Source organism: Nerophis ophidion, linkage group LG06, assembly GCF_033978795.1.
Source record: "Nerophis ophidion isolate RoL-2023_Sa linkage group LG06, RoL_Noph_v1.0, whole genome shotgun sequence".
NCBI lineage: Eukaryota > Metazoa > Chordata > Actinopteri > Syngnathiformes > Syngnathidae > Nerophis > Nerophis ophidion.
This window is the reverse complement of record NC_084616.1, coordinates 11,800,238-11,823,052: the sequence shown is the minus strand read 5'-3', so window position 1 is coordinate 11,823,052 and position 22,815 is coordinate 11,800,238. Positions and strand designations below refer to the sequence as shown.

Here is a 22,815-nt window from a genome sequence, read left to right as displayed (position 1 = left end):
CAAGTAGTAACAAGATCATACATTGGTCATAATTTAAGTCCTCATGTGTCCAGGGATGTATTTACTGACTTTATAAACATAATGTATTTTTTTTTTAAACGAAAAAAGATTTTGAGATGCTAAAGAATATCAATGTAATCCTAGTAATATCGACTAGATACGCTCCTGTACTTGGTATCATTACGGTGAATGTCAGGTGTAGATCCACCTATGGCATTTGTTTACATTGTGCCGCTATTGTACGCTCCTACGGTGTGTAGTGAAGCACGTTTAGCTATTCCTCGTCCTCCAGTGATAATGATACCTGTAAGAAACTTACTTTACTTGTTGCCATGGATGCGAGGATTGGTGATTTAGAAGTAGCCATGTTTTAAAGCACCTCTTCCTAAAGGGGTGTTTCAGTGGTATAATTTCACCTTTATCTTTGGTTTTTAGGCCAAAATGTGTCTGTACTCCCTTTTCTGTCTACACACTGTGCCTGCTTGTAAGTACTCTGTGTGTGTGCGCTGCCAAACATGCTCCTATGCTCGTAAAACCAGCAACGTCATGATGTGACGGCGACAGGGGTGATCAGTACTTTTGACAGGCGGTATAGTACCGGATATGATTGATTAGTATCCCGGTATACCGTAAAACCCTACTTGAACCTAAAATAATAATATCAGAAACAGTTGATTATTTTTTTCTATCAAAAACGGTATCCTTACTAAAAGATTTGCCCCCATTTTTTTTTTTCAACTCGATTTTCGAAAATTAGAAATCAATTTAGAATAATACTCCATAAAAATCGCAATTTGGATGTGAATCAGTTTCTATCTTGTCATTGTGCAAGACTAAGATATTGAAATAATGCAGAGATGTCCAAAGTGCGGCCCGGGGGCCATTTGTGGCCCCCCAGCTAATTGTTAACCGGCCCGCCACACATTCTGGAAATGCTATTGCAAAATTAAAAAAGAACATTAAAACAATTGGAATGAGGGGAAATCTATCGAGAAAAAGTTGCAATGTTGACACAAAGCTGCCATGCAGGCTGTTTTTTTTTTTTTTCTTTTGTCTTTATTTGACCATGAAAAAAACATCTTTACCATGAATTGATTAACGTGGACCCCGACTTAAACACGTTGAAAAACTTGTTACCATTTAGTGGTCAATTGTACGGAATATGTACTGTACTGTGAAATCTACTAATAAAAGTTTCAATCAATCAAGTATTTATTTTTTTGCCGTTGCTCAAAACAAAAAATAATGACAAAAAATCCATGCTATAATGAATTATTTTCAAAGCTCCAATTAGTTCAGATATTTCACTTTAAAATGTTTTATGTGGTAAATATTGCATATATTGTGCAGTTGCCATATAAAAACTAAGTTTTCTTTGACAAACGAGCATAAAACAAACAAAATAATAGTTAAAACGTAAAATCGACAGATATATCTGAAGTTGATCTCGTAACTTAAGTGTTGAAAGTTAAAAAAAAAAACTTTTTGGATCCCAAATATATTTAGTGGTATTTTATTTATCTTTTCACTGTGATTACTCAAAAATAATAAAGAATTAAAATTAATGGTGTCCTGCATTATTGATCTTTTAGGGCTCTAATTAAAAAATACTGCATATTTCAGTTTTACTATTAAAAAAAAAAAAGATGATTTGACAGAAACGCCATAAAACCATTTTTTTTAAGTTGATATTGAGATTTACTGTAAGCATTAAATAAATAATAATACAAATTTAACTTATTTTTTAACATTTTATTACATGAGACCCTTTATGGTCCCCGGGACACCTAAAGGTAAAATAATTTTTAAAAATCCATATATTTTCCTATGGTTTGAAAATGAAAAATATCAAAATGGCCCCCGCATGCTTTATTTTTTCCGTGTTCGGCCCTCAGTGGAAAAAGTTTGGACACCCCTGAAATAATGCAATACAGCGCTGCTAATAGCTAGCTGGAACTAGCGAGCTAGTTGCTGACTGGCAACCAGTGCACTAATCGCTAGATTGCAACTTGTACGTACATTGGGCGCTGGCAACTGTTGCGCTAATCGCTAGCCGGCAACGCGGGTGTTGATAGCTAGCTGGGAACTAGAACGCTAATTGCTAGCTGATAATTGCAGTGCTAATCGCTAGCTATTTTAAATGCTGAATGTATTAAATGAATGTGTTTTTTTTTTTTTTTTTTACTTGCCTAGTGTTGGATCAATGTTCTGTTCTATTAAAGACTTTTGAATATGGGGAAAAAAATTGTGTAGTGAAAAAAAATAAAAATAATCAAAGCTATAAAGACCCCCCAACCCTTGCAGTGGACCCCTCTCACTTTTGTTTTATCTTTTTCTTACATAAAATAATGCCAAGACAAATGATAGTCATCACACACAGTCATCCTACTTATTGTGTATACTTTTTTTTTCATTGTTTCACACCCAAAATATATTAAAAAAAAATTAAAAATCCACGGCGTGGCGCAGTGGGAGAGTGGCCGTGCGCAACCCGAGCGTCCCTGGTTCAATTCCCACCTAGTACCAACCTCGTCACGTCCGTTGTGTCCTGAGCAAGACACTTCACCCTTGCTCCTGATGGGTGCTGGTTGGCGCCTTGCATGGCAGCTCCCCCAATCAGTGTGTGAATGTGTGTGTGAATGGGTAAAATGTGGAAGTAGTGTCAAAGCGCTTTGAGTACCTTGAAGGTAGAAAAGCGCTATACAAGTACAACCCATTTATCATTTATTTATTTAAATAATAAAAAACAAATGCTGTTACGTTTGGAACACATTTTGGATGCCCGAAGTGTCACCCCAAGATGCAACAGGACCAGGACAAGGCAGGATTGCAGATAGGAGATTGTTTAATACAAAAGGGAAAAGAAACGGCGTGCCAACGCACGGGAAGCTAATGCTAAACTTAGCATGCAGTTAACAGAGTCCAAGAATTGGGTGCCGAATGCACGGAAGCTAAGGCGGAACTTAGCAAGCAGTTCAAAAGAGCGTGCCGAGCGCACGGAAGCTAAGACGAGACTTAGCAATGGTAGATACCAGGAAGAGAAACAAACGTGACTTTTGCATGTAGCAAACAAACCATCCAGACAGAACTAAGGTAGCAGGCAGGTTTAAATACTCAAGTAGACAATAATTAGCAGGTGTGCGTAAGGAAACGAGTGAACAAACTAAGTAACCATGGAAACAAGACAAAAACTAGAGATCGGAAGAGTCCAAAAATAATTAGAAAAGACACAAAAAGGACTCAAGAACAAAAACAATGTATGATCCGGGAGGTGGATCATGACAAAATGGACTCCTTTCACAAATATAGCCGGTTAATTTTTGGTGGTTTTTTATCACATCAAATAACGCCTAAATATAAATAAAAATCATCCCAAAAGTATTTCTCAACAATAACTGCAAAGTCAAATAAAAGCAAATATTATTTCAGTCATCCTATTAATAATGTAAGTTTTTTTTCCTCCAATGTTTTACTATTAAAAAAAAATACAAAATCATGTAAATAATATAACAGCGAATACAATTGCAGATAATAAAATTACACCAAACTTGTATTACGCAGTGAACCCCTCATTTCTCTCAGTTAATTGATACATTTCAGCAAAGTAGGAACGATTACACTGCAAAGAAAGTAATGTAATTTTACCGAATGTTACTGTAAAAAGAGCAATGGTGCAGTTTTTCCCACAATGGTTTCAAAAAGACATACAGTGGGGCAAGAAAGTATTTAGTCAGCCAGCGATTGTGCAAGTTCTCCCACTTAAAATGATGACAGAGGTCTGTAATTTTCATCATAGGTACACTTCAACTGTGAGAGACAGAATGTGGAAAAAAAATTCCAGGAATTCACATTGTAGGAATTTTAAAGAATTTATTTGTAAATTATGGTGGAAAATAAGTATTTGGTCAACCATTCAAAGCTCTCACTGATGGAAGGAGGTTTTGGCTCAAAATCTCAGGATACATGGCCCCATTCATTCTTTCCTTAACACGGATCAATCGTCCTGTCCCCTTAGCAGAAAAACAGCCCCAAAGCATGATGTTTCCACCCCCATGCTTCACAGTAGGTATGGTGCTCTTGGGATGCAACGCAGTATTCTTCTTCCTCCAAACACGACCAGTTGAGTTACAGCAGAGGATTGGGAGAATGTCATGTGGTCAGAAGAAACCAAAATAGAACTTTTGGGTAAAACCTCAACTCATCGTGTTTGGAGGAAGAAGAATATATATATATATATATATATATATATATATATATATATATATATATATATATATATATATATATATTATTAATAATTTAAATACATTAACCAAAAGATTAATAATAATATATGTATGTATGTATTTATGTATATATATATACATAAATATATTTTTATTATTGATAATAATTTAAATACATTAACCAAAAGATAAAGTATTATTAATAATAATATATGTATGTATATATATATAAATATTAGGGGTGTGGGGAAAAAAATCGATTCGAATACAAATCGAATCGTTTATGTTGTGCGATTCAGAATCGAGTCTAATTTTTAAAAAATCTTTTTTTTTTATTTATTGTATTTAATTTTTTTAATCATTCCAACAAACCACTACACAGCAATACCATAACAATGCAATCCAATTCCAAAACCGAACCTGACCCAGCAACACTCAGAACTGCAATAAACAGGGCAATTGAGAGGAGACACAAACACGACACAGAACAAACCAAAAGTAGTGAAACAAAAATGAATATTATCAACAACAGTATCAATATTAGTTATAATTTCAGCATAGCAGTGATTAAAAATCCCTCATTGACATTATTATTAGACATTTATAATTAAAAAATAATAAAAATAGTGTCACAGTGGCTTACACTTGCATCGCATCTCACAAGCTTGACAACACACTGTGTCCAATGTTTTCACAAAGATAAAATAAGTCATATTTTCGGTTCGTTTAATAGTTCAAACAAATTTACATTATTGCAATCAGTCGATAAAACATTGTCCTTTACAATTATAAAAGCTTTTTACAAATATCTACTACTCTGCTTGCATGTCAGCAGACTGGGGTAGATCCTGCTGAAATGTATTGAATGAACACAGAATCCTTTTAAATCGGGAAAAAAAATCGTTTTTGAATCGCGAATCGAAAAAAAATCGATATTTTATCGAATCGTGACCCCAAGAATCGATATTGAATCGAATCGTGGGACACCCAAAGACTCACAGCCCTAATATATATATATATATATATATATATATATATATATATATATATATTATAAATAATAATTTAAATAGCTGAGATAGGCGCCAGCGCCCCCCGCGACCCCGAAAGGGAATAAGCGGTAGAAAATGGATGGATGGATGGAATTTAAATACATTTTAATAATAAAAAAGGTTTTTATTCCTTGCTTTATGTTTCGTCAAAGGGAAAAGAGAGGCCGCGTGTGAGTGTGTGTGTGTGTGTGTGTGTGTGTGTGTGTGTGTGTGTGTGTGTGTGTGTGTGTGTGTGTGTGTGTGTGTGTGTGTGTGTGTGTGTGTGTGTGCGTGCGCGCGTGTATGTGTGTGTGTGTGTGTGTGTGCCAGTATCATCCACACAGGGAGAGAAAAAGAAAAAAAAAGAGTGGCTATTACTGGCGGGGAGAAACAATGTCCATCTGCTGGCAGCATCCGCAGTCATAATAAAGACGGATAACTTGACGGCGTTACAATAACAAAAAGGCATCCTGGGGAAAAAAAAAAAAAACAACACGCTACGACAGAACGCGGCCTGGGGGTCAGAGGTCGCTGACGGACATCAGCAAAGGCTAACAGGATTATTAAGAAAACACTGCAGCGCACAAATAATGTGTCCCTCGGATGGGGAGTTCACCCAGAGTTCACGTGCACTACACACACACACACACACACACACACTTATATATATATATATATTGCTGTTTACTACCAGCAAGACATGACTCATTATTTCTATGCTATTTCCATATCATCTCCACGCCTCGCTTTTTTGCCGGCGCAGCATGTACAGTACAGTACTAAAACGTGCTCCATAAATAACACGCGCAGTACAACAACACCATCATTAACGCTGATAAACGCCGGACGAGACAACACACACTCGATGGGAATACGCCCTAACGCTTCTTTTTAAAAGATATATTTTGTATCGGGTCTCATTAAATTGGTATACCTAATGAAGTGTCTACTTTTTACTATCTGACAGCCACGTATTATCATAAATACAGTTCTAGCCTGATACCCGACTGGGCAATATTACCCTTCCGGTGCAATACATCCCACACTGATTGTGTTTTGTTCTGTACGTTGTACAGTATTTTGAATGAATGAATGAATGAATGAATGAATGAATGAATGAATGAAATAAGTTTATTTCGGTCATATAATCAATCAAATCAAATCAATCAACCATTGTGTGTGATCAGTTTTACAGTACATGTTATATATATGTATACAATAATGCACATTTACACATGAAAGAAAAGAAAAAGAATGACCAAAAAAGGAATAGGCTGAAGCCAAAGCTTATATTTGCCTATCCTATACCTTCACAGAAAATTAGATTGCCTGGAACATCAACATAAAAAAATAAATCAAAAATCAATGGGATGAAAGTAATTGTGACTATATTTTATAATTTTCAATTATTTCACCTTTCAATGTTTTCTTAAACCTTACCAAAGAAGTGCATGTCTTCAGCTCATCACTGAGCTTGTTCCACCATTTAACTCCTAAAACTGTAATACATTTGTATTTTATATTTGTTCTCGCTTTACCCATTTCAAAAATCGATATCGCCCGTAAAATATAGTTTTCTCCTCTTAAATGAAATAGCCTGCGAACACAAGCTGGAAGGCTGTTGTTCTTTACTCGAAACATAATTTCCATTGTTTTTAAAAACACAATGTCGGAAAATTTTAACACATTTGAACTCATAAATAAGGGATTGGTATGGTTTGCATATTGTACAGGATTGCTCATCATTTTCATTGGATAGTAGCCTGTTTATTTCAATTCTTATTTTTTAATCTTTATTCATTCATTTTCAGCCCATATTTGTTTCCACTACCGCACCTTAAGTTGGAGTCCTTCATCTGGTTATATGCAAATATAATGACAATAAAGTCCATTCTATTATATTCTATAAGTACAGTGCGTAGATAATTGAAATGAAGTGCACTACCCGGCTGCAACCAGCAGAGGCGCTGTTGATTCCACTATTTTGTTGAATATGTTTTATTTTTGTTTGTCAGGATATTACGAAATATAGTCAGGAAAAATTAATAATCATGTCAAACGCACTTTATTGTCATGTAAAGTGATATAAACATATTTTAACTATAATATATATATTTTTAAACAAAAAAAATCATTAGTTACTTATTTTCCTTTAATATTCCACATCCTCAGCGCTGACCAAAATAAGAACAATAGTTAGTGATATGATAACTATCACCCATAAAAGCACATTTAATAAATATGAACAAAAAGAGTTAGTGATAATAATGGCCCATAAAAATACATTTAAAAATAGGGTGCACTACCTAGCTGCAACCAGCAGAGGCGCTGTTGATTCCACTATTTTGTTGATTTTTTTTTTATTTTAGTTTGTTAGGATATTACAAAAAAATATTCAGGAAAAATTAATAATCATGTCGAAACACACTTTATTGTAATTTAAAATGATAGAAACATATTGTAACTATTTTTTTAAACACAAATAATCATCATTTATTTATTATCCTTTAATTGTCACATCAGCCCTGACCAAAAGTTAGTCATATGATAACTATGACCCATAAAAGCACATTAAATAAATATGAAGAACAAGAGTTAGTGATAATAATGACTCATAAAAGCACATTAAAAATAGAGTGCAGTACCTAGCTGCAACCAGCAGAGGCGCTGTTGAGTTCACTATTTTGTTGAGTTTTTTTATTTTTGTTTGTTAGGATATTACAAAAAATATTCATGGAAAAATAATAATCATGTCAGAACACACTTTACTGTCATTTAAAGTGATATAAACATATTGTAACTATATATATATTTTTAAACACAAATAATCAGCAGTTATTTATTTTCCTTTAGTTGTCACATCATCAGCTCCGACTAAATATATGAAGAACAAGAGTTAGTGATAACTATGACCCATAAAAGCACATTAAATAAATATGAAGAACCAAGAGTTAGTGATAACTATGACCTATAACAGCATATTAACTAGGGTGCACTACCTAGCTGCAACCAGCAGAGGCGCTGTTGATTACACTATTTTGTTTGTTCGGCTATTACAAAAAATATTCAGTAAAAATTAATAATCATGTCGGAACACGCCTTATTGTCATTTAAAGTGATATAAACATATTGTAACCATATATATATATATTTTTTTTTTTCAAACACAAATAAAAAGTAGTTATTTATTTTCCTTTAATCGTCACATCATCAGCCCCGATCCAAAATATAAAGAACAAGAGTTAGTGATAACTATGACCCATAAAAGCACGTTAAATAAATAAGAAGAACCAAGAGTTAGTGATAACTATGACCTATAACAGCATATTAAATAGGGTGCACTACCAAGCTGTAACCAGCAGAGGCGCTGTTGATTACACTATTGTGTTGAAATTTATTGTTGTTTGTTAGGATATTACAAAAAATATGAAGGAAAAATTAATAATCATGTCGGAACACGCCTTATTGTCATTTAAAGTGATATAAACATATTGTAACCATATATATATATATTTTTTTTTTCAAACACAAAAATTAGTTATTTATTTTCCTTTAATCGTCACGTCATCAGCCCCGACCCAAAATATGAAGAACAAGAGTTAGTGATAACTATGACCCATAAAAGCACATTAAATAAATAAGAAGAACCAAGAGTTAGTGATAACTATGACCTATAACAGCATATTAAATAGGGTGCACTACCTAACTGTAACCAGCAGAGGCGCTGTTGATTACACTATTGTGTTGAAATTTGTTGTTGTTTGTTAGGATATTACAAAAAATATTAAGGAAAAATTAATAATCATGTCGGAACACACTTTATTGTCATTTAAAGTGATATAAACATATTGTAACCATATATATATTTTTTTTTTAAACACAAATAATAATTAGTCATTTATTTTCCTTTAATTGTCACATCATCAGCCCCGACCCAAAATATGAACAAGAGTTAGTGAAAACTATTACCAATAAAAGCACATTAAATAAATATGAAGAACAATAGTTAGTGATAACTATATTATATTAAGTTTTATTTGAAATAGGGACAGATACAAAAAACATAGACATCTGAAATAGTTATCAAATTATAGTGGTTGTAGCCAAAGCTAATTTACAACACCTGTCCCCAACAACACAGATCCAACATCATTAAAATATGAAAATAAAAATACTAAGGCAAAAGTGAGTCGATAATAATGACCTATAGCAGAATATTAAATAGGGTGCACTACCTAGATGCAACCAGCGGAGGTGCCGTTGATCCAAATCGTGTGTTTCCAATCGTTTCTTTTTTTTTTTTTTTCAAATAGATTTTTTTTGTTAGTGTAATAAATTATATAATGTATTTTAAAATATTTACATTTTGGTAATATCAAAAAAAATGTTTTTACGATTTAAAATCAAATACATTAAAAAAAAACAAAATACTGAGTCACGTTACACTGCTAATCAACATCTTTATCCCGACGAAGAAGAAGAAGATTGAGTCACGTGACCAGCCCCAAAACCAAAATATTAGCTTCAAATGTCAACTAAAACCAGAGTAATAATATAATAAAATACATCAAAAGCGAGCGTTATAATGTTGAAGGGGCGGTAAAAAGAATAATGTGTGCCGTCATGAGAAGGTGTATCTAATAAAGTGACTGCCGGTTCACGGGAAGGTGTACCTAATAAAGTGACGCGCGTGGAAACAAGACTAAAGAAAGTTTGTTGTAGCGGGAGGAGAAGGGGGGTTGAGGGGGGGGGGGGGGAGTCGGTGACCATGGCAACAGAGGCCAAACAAGCCCATTAAAAAAAAAAAAAAAAAGAAGAAAAAAAGGAGGCGAGGTCTTACCTGCAGCCCGTCGAGGCGCCTGCTGCTTCCGGCGTGGCATGCTGCCGCGGAGGGCGGAGGGGGGCGGGGCTTGGAGGGCGGGGGGGGGGTTACGCCGTGGGAAAAGAGGGGTGGCGTTCACGCGCGTGCCCAGGTGCGACCACGATGCGGGGACACGCACGTGCGCGCGCACACACACAAACAAAAAAGACAAGCGCGCGGTCCTTTTTTTTTTTTTTAAATGTTGTTTTTCTTCTTTCTTTTTGTTAGGACGTCGCCCTCCAATCCAACTCTGATTAAAAAAAAAAAACGCAAACGCTTCCTCCTTCTTCTTCTTCTTCTTCTAGGCGGGACGCAGCGTCCTCCTCGCCGTGTCCATGGTGGAGTGGGAATGGGCGTGGGCGTGGAGGACAGGGAGCCGCGGGCACGGAGCGGACTTGTGCTGCGTTGCCGCCGAGCGGAGCGACGATGTGAGCGCGGCGGAGGTCCGGTGGAAACTGAAGATGGCAAACTCCTCCTCCTCCTCCTCCTCCCTTCTTTCCCGCCTTCTTCCGACCTGACGATGATGATGATGATGAGAGCGTTAGTGAGGGAGAGAATCTGCAGTTTATTAAAGGCCTACTGAAATGAGATGTTCTTATTTAAACGGGGATAGCAGCTCCATTCAATGTGTCATACTTGATCATTTCGCGATATTGCCATATTTTTGCTGAAAGGATTTAGTAGAGAACATCGACGATAAAGTTTGCAACTTTTGGTCGCTAATAAAAAAGCCTTGCCGTGTGACGTCACGGGTTGTGGAGCTCCTCACATCCTCAGATTGTTTACAATCATGGCCACCAGCAGCTAGAGCGATTCGGACAGAGAAAGTGACAATTTCCCCTTTAATTTGAGCGAGGATGAAAGATTTGTGGATGAGGAAAATTGGAGTGAAGGACTAGAAAGAAAAAAAAAAGGTGATTGCAGTGGGAGCGATTCAGATGTTATTAGCCACATTTACTCGGATAATTCTGGAAAATCCCTTATCTGCTTATTGTGTTGCTAGTGTTGTAGTGAGTTAAATAGTAACTGAAAGTCGGAGGGGTGTGGCCACGGGTGTGTTGACCGCCAGTGTCTCTGACGGAAGCTCCGCTCATTTCTCCGGAAAGAGCCGACTTATTACCACAATTTTCTCACCGAAAACTGCCGGTTGACATGTGGTCGGGAGCCATGTTCGCTAGACCGTTCTGATCCGTAGTAAAGCTTCATCTTCGGGAATTTTAAACAAGGAAACACCCTAAAAGCTCTCCACCTCCATCTTTCTACTTTGACTTCTCCATTATTAATTGAACAAATTGCAAAAGATTCAGCAACACAGATGTCCAAATTACTGTGTAATTATGCCATTAAAGCAGACTACTTATAGCTTGGATTTAAAATTGCAATTTAGTAAACTAAAGCGGCCGTATTGGCATGTGTTGCAATGTTAATATTTCATCATTGATATATAAACTATCAGACAGAAATCAGATGTTCTTATTTAAACGGGGATAGCAGCTCCATTCTATGTGTCATACTTGATCATTTCGCAATATCGCCATATTTTTGCTGAAAGGATTTAGTAGAGAACATAGACGATAAAGTTTGCAACTTTTGGTCGCTAATAAAAAAGCCTTGCCTTTACCGGAAGTAGCAGACGATGTGCGCGTGACGTCATGGGTTGTGGAGCTCCTCACATCTGAACATTGTTTACAATCATGGCCACCAGCAGCTAGAGCGATTCGGACCGACCAAGAGACGTTTCCACATTAATTTGAGCGAACATGAAACATTTGTAAATTAGGATATTGATAGTGAAGGACTAGAAAAAAAAAAAAAAAAGTGACGGCTTCGGGCGGCGGCAGTGTGAGCGTTTCAGATGTAATTAGACAAGTTTACTAGACTAATTCTGGAAGATCCCTTATCTGCTTATTGTGTTACTAGTGTTTTACTGAGATTGTAAAGACATACCTCGAAGTCGGATGCCTGCGGTGCACACGCAGTGTCTCAGAGAGAAGCCGAGGAGCCAAGCTCACAGCTGCCTTTTAAACAGCTACTGCAGGACGAATAATCCAATGATGTCTCCGGTAAGATATATATCACAATTTTCCCATCCAAAAACATCCGGGTTGACGTAGAGACATCCGGGTTGACCGCTCCGTGTTAAAGCTTCACAACAAACAAAGAAACACCGGCTGTGTCTCGGTGCTAAAGGCAGCTGCAATCCACCGCTTTCCACCAACAGCATTCTTCTTTGACGTCTCCATTATTAAATGAAAAAATTGCAAAAGATTCAGCAACACAGATGTTTAAAATACTGTGTAATTATGCGATGAAAAGAGACGACTTTTAGCTGTAAGTGGTGCAGCGCTAATATTTCCTGACATCTCATTTCAGTATACCTTTCTTATTCAAACTGGGATAGCAGGTCCATTCTATGTGTCATACTTGATCATTTCGCGATATTGCCGTATTTTTGCTGAAATTATTTAGTAGAGAACATCCACGATAAAGTTCGCAACTTTTGGTCGCTAATAAAAAAGCCTTGCCTGTACCCGAAGTAGCAGACGATGTGCGCGTCACGTCACGGGTTGTGGAGCTCCTCACATCAGAACATTGTTTATAATCATGGCCACCAGCAGCTAGAGCGATTCAGACCGAAAAAGTGACAATTTCCCCATTAATTTGAGCGAGGATGAAAGATTTGTGGATGAGGAAATTTAGAGTGAAGGACTACAAAAAAAAGGCGATTTCAGTGGGAGTGATTCAGATATTATTAGACACATTTACTAGGATAATTCTGGAAAATCCCTTATCTGCCTATTGTGTTGCTAGTGTTGTAGTGAGTTAGATAGTAACTGAAAGTCGGAGGGGTGTGGCCACGGGTGTGTTGACTGCCAGTGTCTCTGAGGGAAGAGCCGACTTATTACCACCATTTTCTCACCGAAAACTGCCGGTTGACATGTGGTCGGGAGCCATGTTCGCTTGACCGTTCTGATCCGTAGTAAAGCTTCATCTTCGGGAATTTTAAACAAAGAAACACCCTAAAAGCTCTCCACCTCCATCTTTCTACTTTGACGTCTCCATTATTAATTGAACAAATTGCAAAAGATTCAGCAACACAGATGTCCAGAAAACTGTGTAATTATGCGATTAAAGCAGACTACTTATAGCTTGGATCGGGCTGGAAAATAATGTCCGCTACAACCCGAGACGTCAAACACACGTGTCATCATTTTGCGACATTTTCAACACTACACTTGGCGGGAAATTTAAAATTGCAATTTAGTAAACTAAAAAGGCCGTATTGGCATGTGTTGCAATGTTAATATTTCATCATTGATATATAAACTATCAGACTGAAATGAGATGTTCTTATTCAAACGGGGATAGCAGGTCCATTCTATCTGTCATACTTGATCATTTCGCCATATTGCCATATTTTTGCTGAAAGGATTTAGTAGAGAACATCGATGATAAAGTTTGCAACTTTTGGTCGCTAATAAAAAAGCCTTGCCTGTACCGGAAGTAGCAGACGATGTGCGTGTGACGTCGCGGGATGTGGAGCTCCTCACATCTGAACATTGTTTACAATCATGGCCACCAGCAGCTAGAGCGATTCGGACCAACCAAGACACATTTCCACATTAATTTGAGCGAACATGAAACATTTGTAAATTAGGATATTGATAGTGAAGGACTAGAAAAAGAAAAAAAAAGTGACGGCTTCGGGCGGCGGCAGTGTGAGCGTTTCAGATGTAATTAAACATGTTTACTAGACTAATTCTGGAAAATCCCTTATCTGCTTATTGTGTTACTAGTGTTTTACTGAGATTGTAAAGACATACCTCGAAGTCGGATGGCTGCGGTGAACACGCAGTGTCTCAGAGAGAAGCCGAGGAGCCAAGCTCACAGCTGCCTTTTAAACAGCTACTGCAGGACGAATAATCCAATGATGTCTCCGGTAAGATATATATCACAATTTTCCCATCCAAAAACATGCGGGTTGACGTAGAGAAACATGTTCGCTTGACCGCTCCGTGTTAAAGCTTCACAGCAAACAAAGAAACACCGGCTGTGTCTCGGTGCTAAAGGCAGCTGCAATCCACCGCTTTCCACCAACAGCATTCTTCTTTGACGTCTCCATTATTAAATGAACAAATTGCAAAAGATTCAGCAACACAGATGTCCAAAATACTGTGTAATTATGCGATGAAAAGAGACGACTTTTAGCCGTGTGTGGTGCTGGGCTAATATTTCCTGACATCTCATTTCAGTATACCTTTCTTATTTAAACGGGGATAGCAGGTCCATTCTATGTGTCATACTTGATCATTTCGCGATATTGCCATATTTTTGCTGAAAGGATTTAGTAGAGAACATCCACGATAAAGTTTGCAACTTTTGGTCGCTAATAAAAAAGCCTTGCCTGTGCCGGAAGTAGCAGACGATGTGAGTGTGACGTCACGGGTTGTGGAGCTCCTCACATCTGAACATTGTTTACAATCATGGCCACCAGCAGCTAGAGCGATTCGGACAGAGAAAGCGACAATTTCCCCGTTAATTTGAGCGAGGATGAAAGATTTGTGGATGAGGAAAATTAGAGTGAAGGACTAGAAAGAAAAAAAAAAGGTGATTGCAGTGGGAGCGATTCAGATGTTATTAGACACATTTACTAGGATAATTCTGGAAAATCCCTTATCTGCCTATTGTGTTGCTAGTGTTGTAGTGAGTTGGATAGTCGGAGGGGTGTGGCCACGGGTGTGTTGACCGCCAGTGTCTCTGAGGGAAGAGCCGACTTATTACCACCATTTTCTCACCGAAAACTGCCGGTTGACATGTGGTCGGGAACCATGTTCGCTTGACCGTTCTGATCCATAGTAAAGCTTCGTCTTCGGGAATTTTAAACAAAGAAACACCCTAAAAGCTCTCCACCTCCATCTTTCTACTTTGACGTCTCCATTATTAATTGAACAAATTGCAAAATATTCAGCAACACAGAAGTCCAGAATACTGTGTAATTATGCGATTAAAGCAGACTACTTATAGCTTGGATTTAAAATTGCAATTTAGTAAACTAAAGCGGCCGTATTGGCATGTGTTGCAATGTTAATATTTCATCATTGATATATAAACTATCAGACTGAAATGAGATGTTCTTATTTAAACAGGGATAGCAGCTCCATTCTATCTGTCATACTTGATCATTTCCCGATATTGCCATATTTTTGCTGAAAGGATTTAGTAGAGAACATCGACGATAAAGTTTGCAACTTTTGGTCGCTAATAAAAAAGCCTTGCCTGTGCCGGAAGTAGCAGACGATGTGCGTGTGACGTCATGGGTTGTGGAGCTCCTCACATCTGAACATTGTTTACAATCATGGCCACCAGCAGCTAGAGCGATTCGGACCGACAAAGAGACATTTCCACATTAATTTGAGCGAACATGAAAAATTTGTAAATTAGGATATTGATAGTGAAGGACTAGAAAAAGAAAAAAAAAGTGACGGCTTCGGGCGGCGGCAGTGTGAGCGTTTCAGATGTAATTAGACACGTTTACTAGACTAATTCTGGAAGATCCCTTATCTGCTTATTGTGTTACTAGTGTTTTACTGAGATTGTAAAGACATCCCTCAAAGTCGGATGCCTGCGGTGAACACGCAGTGTCTCAGAGAGAAGCCGAGGAGCCAAGCTCACAGCTGCCTTTCAAACAGCTACTGCAGGACGAATAATCCAATGATGTATCCGGTAAGATATATATCACAATTTTCCCATCCAAAAACATGCGGGTTGACGTAGAGAAACATGTTCGCTTGACCGCTCCGTGTTAAAAGTTCACAACAAACAAAGAAACACCGGCTTTGTCTCGGTGCTAAAGGCAGCTGCAATCCGCCGCTTTCCACCAACAGCATTCTTCTTTGACGTCTCCATTATTAAATGAAAAAATTGCAAAAGATTCAGCAACACAGATGTCTAAAATACTGTGTAATTATGCGATGAAAAGAGACGACTTTTAGCCGTAAGGGGTTGGTGCTGGGCTAATATTTCCTGACATCTCATTTCAGTATACCTTTCTTATTCGAACGGGGATAGCAGCTCCATTCTATGTGTCATACTTGATCATTTTGCGATATTGCCATATTTTTGCTGAAAGGATTTAGTAAGAGAACATCCACGATAAAGTTCACAACTTTTGGTCGCTAATAAAAAAGCCTTGCCTGTGACGGAAGTAGCAGCCGATGTGCGTGTGACGTCACGGGTTGTGGAGCTCCTCACATCTGAACATTATTTGTAATCATGGCCACCAGCAGCTAAGGGAATTCAGACCGAGAAAATGACAATTTCCCCATTAATTTGAGCGAGGGTGAAAGATTCGTGGATGAGGAAAGGGAGAGTGAAGGACTAGAAGAAAAAAGAAAAAAAGACAAGGGCAGTGGGATTGATTCAGATTGTAGGAGCCATTTAAGGCATCCTTATTTTTGAGTTGGCATTTACTTTCTTTTGTCACTAGGTGGCGGGCTTTTTGGTTGAGCAGTGCAGGGGGGGGAAGGGATATGTAGTAGCACAGGTGAGCCAAACAAGGAAGGACACAGGTGTGGGAGCACAAACTGTTCTTACCAACGGCAGACAGCAACAGGCAGGAGAACATATAACACAATATCACTGCAAGTTCTTTCATAAATATGCATAAGCTGGATTTCCAACTGGACCCACTTCATATGCGTATGATCACTCCCTTAAAACCTGTTGAGTAATGACAACAAATTTGAACATTTGAAGGTGAAGATTGCCATTACACAGATGTTATTAGACACATTTACTAGGATCATTCTGGAAAATCCCTTATCTGCTTATTGTGTTACTAGAATTTTAGTGAGATTATAAAGTCATACATGAAAGTCCGAGGGGTGTGGTGACCGCCGGTGTCTCTGAGGGAAGCCACGGAGGAGCCTAGAAAGTCGCAGCTGCCTATTTTGACAGCTGCAGGAAGAACGACACAAGCTCCGCTCATGTCTCCGGTAAGAGCCGACTTATTACCACAATTTTCTCACCGAAACCTGCCGGTTGACATGTGGTAGAGAACCGTGTTCGATTGACCGCTCTGTTCCATATTAAAGCTTCACAACAGACCAAGAAACTGTGTTTGTGTTGCTGCAGCCGGCCGAAATACGCCGCTTTCCGCCAACATCTTTCTTCTTTGACGTCTCCATTATTGATTGAACAAATTGCAAAAGATTCAGCAACACTGTCAAAGGAACAAAAGCCCATCATTTCTTCTTTGGCTGGCGGTCAAAGATTGTCTCTTTTGTTGTCATTCTTCTCTCCAACGCGCATCACGTCACTTCGTAGTCAAGGCTGCGCTCTTTTCGGCAAAGGAACAACGTCAAGGGTCGGACGACGATCCGGTCCGCGGTCATGTCAAGAGGCAAGAGTCTGTTCCAGGGTCAAACTGTGGCCATCACAACAGTTTTATTAAGAGTAATGGTCGCTCTCCTAACTGTCATACAAGTGTAAAAATAAGTTAAACACTGTTGATATTAATGAAAATACAAATAGTCTGTTCCAGGGTCAAACTGTGGCCATCGTAACAGTTTTATTAAGAGTACAAGCAAGCACTTAGTTGCCTTCCTAACTGTCATACAAGTGTAAAAAGAAGTTAAGCACTGTTGATAATAATGTAAGTACAAATAGTCTGTTCCAGGGTCAAACTGTGGCCATAAAAACAGCTTTATTAGGTGGGAAAGCAATGTTTTGAATCACTTTGTCGCCCTTCTAACCGTCATACAAGTGTAAAAAGAAGTTAGCACTGTTGATAATAATGTAAATATAAATAGTCTGTTCCAGGGTCAAACTGTGGCCATAAAAACAGCTTTATTAGGTGGGAAAGCAATGTTTTAAACCACTTTGTCGTCCTTATAACTGTTATACAAGTGTAAAAAGAAGTTAAACCCTGTTGAGAATGATGTAAAGTTCCAGGGTCAAACTGTGGCCATCACAACAGTTTTATTAAGAGTACAAGCAAGCACTTAGTTGCCCTCCTAACTGTCATACAAGTGTAAAAAGAAGTTAAACACTGTTGATATTAATGTAAATACAAATAGTCTGTTCCAGGGTCAAACTGTGGCCACTACAAACACTTAATTAAGTGTAGAAGCAATGATTTAAATCACAATGTCACGCTTCTAACTGTCATACAAGTGTAAAAAGAAGTTAAGCACTGTTGATAATAATGTAAATACAAATAGTCTGTTCCAGGGTCAAACTGTGGGCATAAAAACAGCTTTATTAGGTGGAAAAGCAATGTTTTGAATCACTTTCTCGCCCTTCTAACTGTCATACAAGTGTAAAAAGAAGTTAAACACCGTCGATAATAATGTAAATATAAATAATCTGTTCCAGGGTCAAACTGTGGCCATAATAACAGCTTTATTAGGTGGAAGAGCAATGTTTTAAACCACTTTTTCACCCTCCTAAATGTCTCACAAGTGTAAAAATAAGTTAAACACTGTTGATAGAACACTTTAAGCAATGCTTTAAACCACGTTGTCACTCTTCTAACTGTTATACAAGTGTAAAAAGAAGTTAAACCCTGTTGAGAATGATGTAAAGTTCCAGGGTCAAACTGTGGCCATCACAACAGTTTTATTAAGAGTACAAGCAAGCACTTAGTTGCCCTCCTAACTGTCATACAAGTGTAAAAAGAAGTTAAGCACTGTTGATAATAATGTAAATACAAATAGTCTGTTCCAGGGTCAAACTGTGGGCATAAAAACAGCTTTATTAGGTGGAAAAGCAATGTTTTGAATCACTTTCTCGCCCTTCTAACTGCCATACAAGTGTAAAAAGAAGTTAAATACCGTTGATAATAATGTAAATATAAATAAAGTCTGTTCCAGGGTCAAACTGTGGCCATAATAACAGCTTTATTAGGTGGAAGAGCAATGTTTTAAACCACTTTTTCACCCTCCCAAATGTCTCACAAGTGTAAGAAGAAGTTAGACACTGTTGATAGAACACTTTAAGCAATGCTTTAAACCACGTTGTCACCCTTCTAACTGTCATACAAGTGTAAAAAGAAGTTAAACACTGTTAATAAAAATAATGTAAATATAAAATAGTCCTTTCCAGGGTCAAACTGTGGCCATCATAGCAGCTTTATTAGGTGGAAAAGCAATGTTTTAAATCACTTTGTCACCCTTCTAACTGTCATACAAGTGTAAAAAGAAGTTAAACACTGTTGATAATAATGTAAACATAAATATTCTGTTCCAGGGTCAAACTTTGGCAATCATGAATACTTAATTGGGTGGAAAAGCAATATTTTAAACCACTTGTTTGCCCCCCTAAATGTCACACAAGTGTAAAAAGAAGTTAAACACTGTTGATAATAATGTAAATACAAATAGTCTGTTCCAGGGTCAAACTGTGGCCATAATAAAAGTGTTTTAAGTCAATATCATAACTGCCTTAAAAGTGAAAAAAGAAGTTAACCACTCTTAATAATAATGTGAATAGAGATGTGACATTATTATCAAGCATAAAAGTGTAAAAGAAGTGAATAATAGCAATAAACACAGAAATAGTCTGTTCCAGGGTCAAACTGTGGCCATTTTAAACGTTTGAAATCACTATGTGACATTCTTCACTGTCTTACAAGTGTAAAAAGAAGTGAATAATAGCAACAAACACAGAAATAGTCTGTTCCAGGGTCAAACTGTGGCCATTTTAATCGTGCGGCAGTGTTTAAAATCACTATGTGACATTATTATCTTACCATAAAAGTGTAAAAAGAAGTGAATAATAGCCATAAACGCAGAAATAGTCTGTTCCAGGGTCAAACTGTGGCCATTTTAAAAGTTTGAAATCACTATATGACATTCTTGACTGTCTTACAAGTGTAAAAAGAAGTGAATAATAGCAATAAACACAGAAGTAGTCTGTTCCAGGGTCAAACTGTGGCCATTTTAATCGTGCGGCAGTGTTTAAAATCACCATGTGACATTATTATCTACCATAAAAGTGTAAAAAGAAGTGAATAATAGCCATAAACACAGAAATAGTCTGTTCCAGGGTCAAACTGTGGCCATTTTAAACGTTTGAAATCACTATGTGACATTCTTGACTGTCTTACAAGTGTAAAAAGAAGTGAAAAATAGCAATAAACACAGAAATAGTCTGTTCCAGGGTCAAACTGTGGCCATTTTAAACGTTTGAAATCACCGTGTGACATTCTTGACTGTCTTACAAGTGTAAAAAGTAGTGAACCACTGTCAATAATAAAGAAGCATGCACACAAATGGTCTGTTCCAGGGTCAAACTGTGGCCGTCATCAGATAAAAAAAAAAAAAAATCAATAATAGTCTTGTTTGTGTGCGTTGAGGAAGCGTGTGTCTCTCGTCAAAAAGACGGAGCTCTCATGACTTCATCCACGCTGATGGATGACTTCATTCTCCTCCACCCCCCCCCCCCCTGCCCCCCCCTCTTCTGAGAGGGGCGGGGCCTGCGTTACAAATGTCTTCCTGATAATATTCCATCAGCCTCTTTTGTGCCTGTCAATCACTCGCTGATACTGGAGCCCCGCGCTGAACTCCGCCTGAACCTCGGCCATCAATCAAACCTCAGTCCTACCTGTCTGGCACATACACACACGCACACACACACACACACACACACACACACACACACACACCTTATCGCCCAGAATATTAGGAAGGTGGTGGCAGCTGTCAGTCAGGGACACTTCGATATCAGCGTGTGTCCGTATCGCACTCCAAGGAAGTCAACATGAGTGGTGTTGCGTTCAGGGAAGCTGGGGAATTGCCACTCCTCACATCCATCCAGTACAATGTGGGTAACGCCAGTTAATCAATATATCCATCCATCATCTATCTATTATCCATCCATCCATCCCTCCCTCCAAACATCCCCATCATCCATCCGTTTGTCAATCCATCCATCCTTCAAACAATCCATCCATCCATCTATCAATTTATTCATCCGTCTATCCCCATCATCCATCCTTTCTATCATCCATCCATCTATCCACATCAGATTATAAATCCATTCCATCCACCTGTCCATCTCTTCATCCACTCATCCATCCATCCACCCATCCATCTATTTATCCATCCATCCACATCATCCGTCAGTTAATCAATCCATCCATCAATCATCTATCTATTATCCATCCATCCCTCCATACATCCCCATCATCCATCTGTTTGTCAATCCATCCATCCTTCAAACAGTCCACCCATCTATCTATTTATTCATCCATCTATCCCCATCATCCATCCATCTACCCACATCATCAGATTATCAATCCGACCATCCACCTGTCCATCCATCCATCCATCATCCTTCTATCCTTCCATTACATCTCTCCATCCATCCATCCCTCACTCCACCCATCAATCCATCCATTCATCCATCATCCACACATCCCTTCTTTCCATCATCCATCCATCCATCTATCCACATCATCAGATTATCAATCCATCCATCCACCTGTCCATCTATCCATCCATCCATTCCTCCACCATTCCATTACATCTCTCCATCCCTCACTCCACCCATCAATCCATTCTTTCCATTGTCCATCCATTTATCATCATCATCAGATTATCAATCCATCCATCCATCCGTCTGTCCCTCCCTCCATCATCCTCCCATTCCATTACATCCCTACATCCATCCATCCATCCATGCATCCCTCACTCCATCCATCAATCCATCATCCGTCATCCACACATCCATTCCATGCACCCATCTATCCATCCATCGGTTTGTCAATCCACCCATCCTTCAATCAATCCACCCACCATCCATCTATCTATTCATCCATCCCCATCATCCATCAGTTCATCATGTCCATCATCCATCCATCTATTTATCCATACGTCCATAGCATCCATCAGTTAATCATTCTGTCCATCCATCAACTATCCATCCATCTATTCATAGCATCCATCAGTTAATTATTCTGTCCATCCATCAACTATCCATCCATCCCTCCATACATCCCCATCATCCATCCGATTGTCAAAGCATCCATCCTTCAAACAGTCCATCCATCTATTTATTTATTCATCCATCTATCCCCATCATCCATCCACATCATCCGATTATCAATCCATCCATCCACCTGTCCATCCATCTATCCCTCCATACATCCCCATCATCCATCTGTTTGTCAATGCATCCATCCTTCAAACAAACCATCCATCTATCTATTTATTCATCCCTCTATCCCCATCATTCATCCATCTATCCACATCATCAGACATCAATCCATCCATCCACCCATCCATTCCATCCATCTGTCCATCCCTCCATCATCCTTCCATTCCATCCATCCATCATTCCATTACATCTCTCCATCCATTCATCCCTGCATCCCTCACTCCATGCATCCATTCATCTATCCACATCCTCCATCAGTTAATCAATCTATCCATCCATCAACTATCCATTATCCATCCACCCATGCATCCCTCCCTCCATACATCCCCATCATCCATCATCTTCTCTTCTCCTCTTTCTTTCCTGCTGAAGATAGTCCAACTTTCGTTGTTCATATGAAGTCATACACAAGGGACAAGCGGTAGGAAATGGATGGATCGATGGGGACGAGCGTTAGAAAATGGATGGATGGATAGATGGATGGAAAGGGTGGACGGATGGATGGAGGCATGGAATGGCTGTATGATTGGGGACAAGC

The 22,815-nt window shown here is 38.3% G+C and overlaps 1 protein-coding gene across 2 annotated transcripts in view; it reads right to left on the bottom strand.

Annotated features, from left to right (window-relative positions):
• The window catches only part of LOC133554201 (teashirt homolog 2), a 168,708-nt gene that overhangs the window by 115,672 nt on the left and 30,221 nt on the right, over nucleotides 1-22,815 (bottom strand). The window contains exon 1 of one of the 2 annotated variants that reach the window (XM_061902657.1): nucleotides 10,098-10,566. The exons of the other annotated variant lie outside the window; for it this stretch is intronic. Within the exon in view, the coding sequence (XP_061758641.1) occupies nucleotides 10,098-10,137 (40 nt within the window). The 5' untranslated portion in view covers nucleotides 10,138-10,566. Of the gene's footprint in view, nucleotides 1-10,097; nucleotides 10,567-22,815 lie in introns of those variants that run through there. 2 annotated transcript variants of the gene reach the window in all.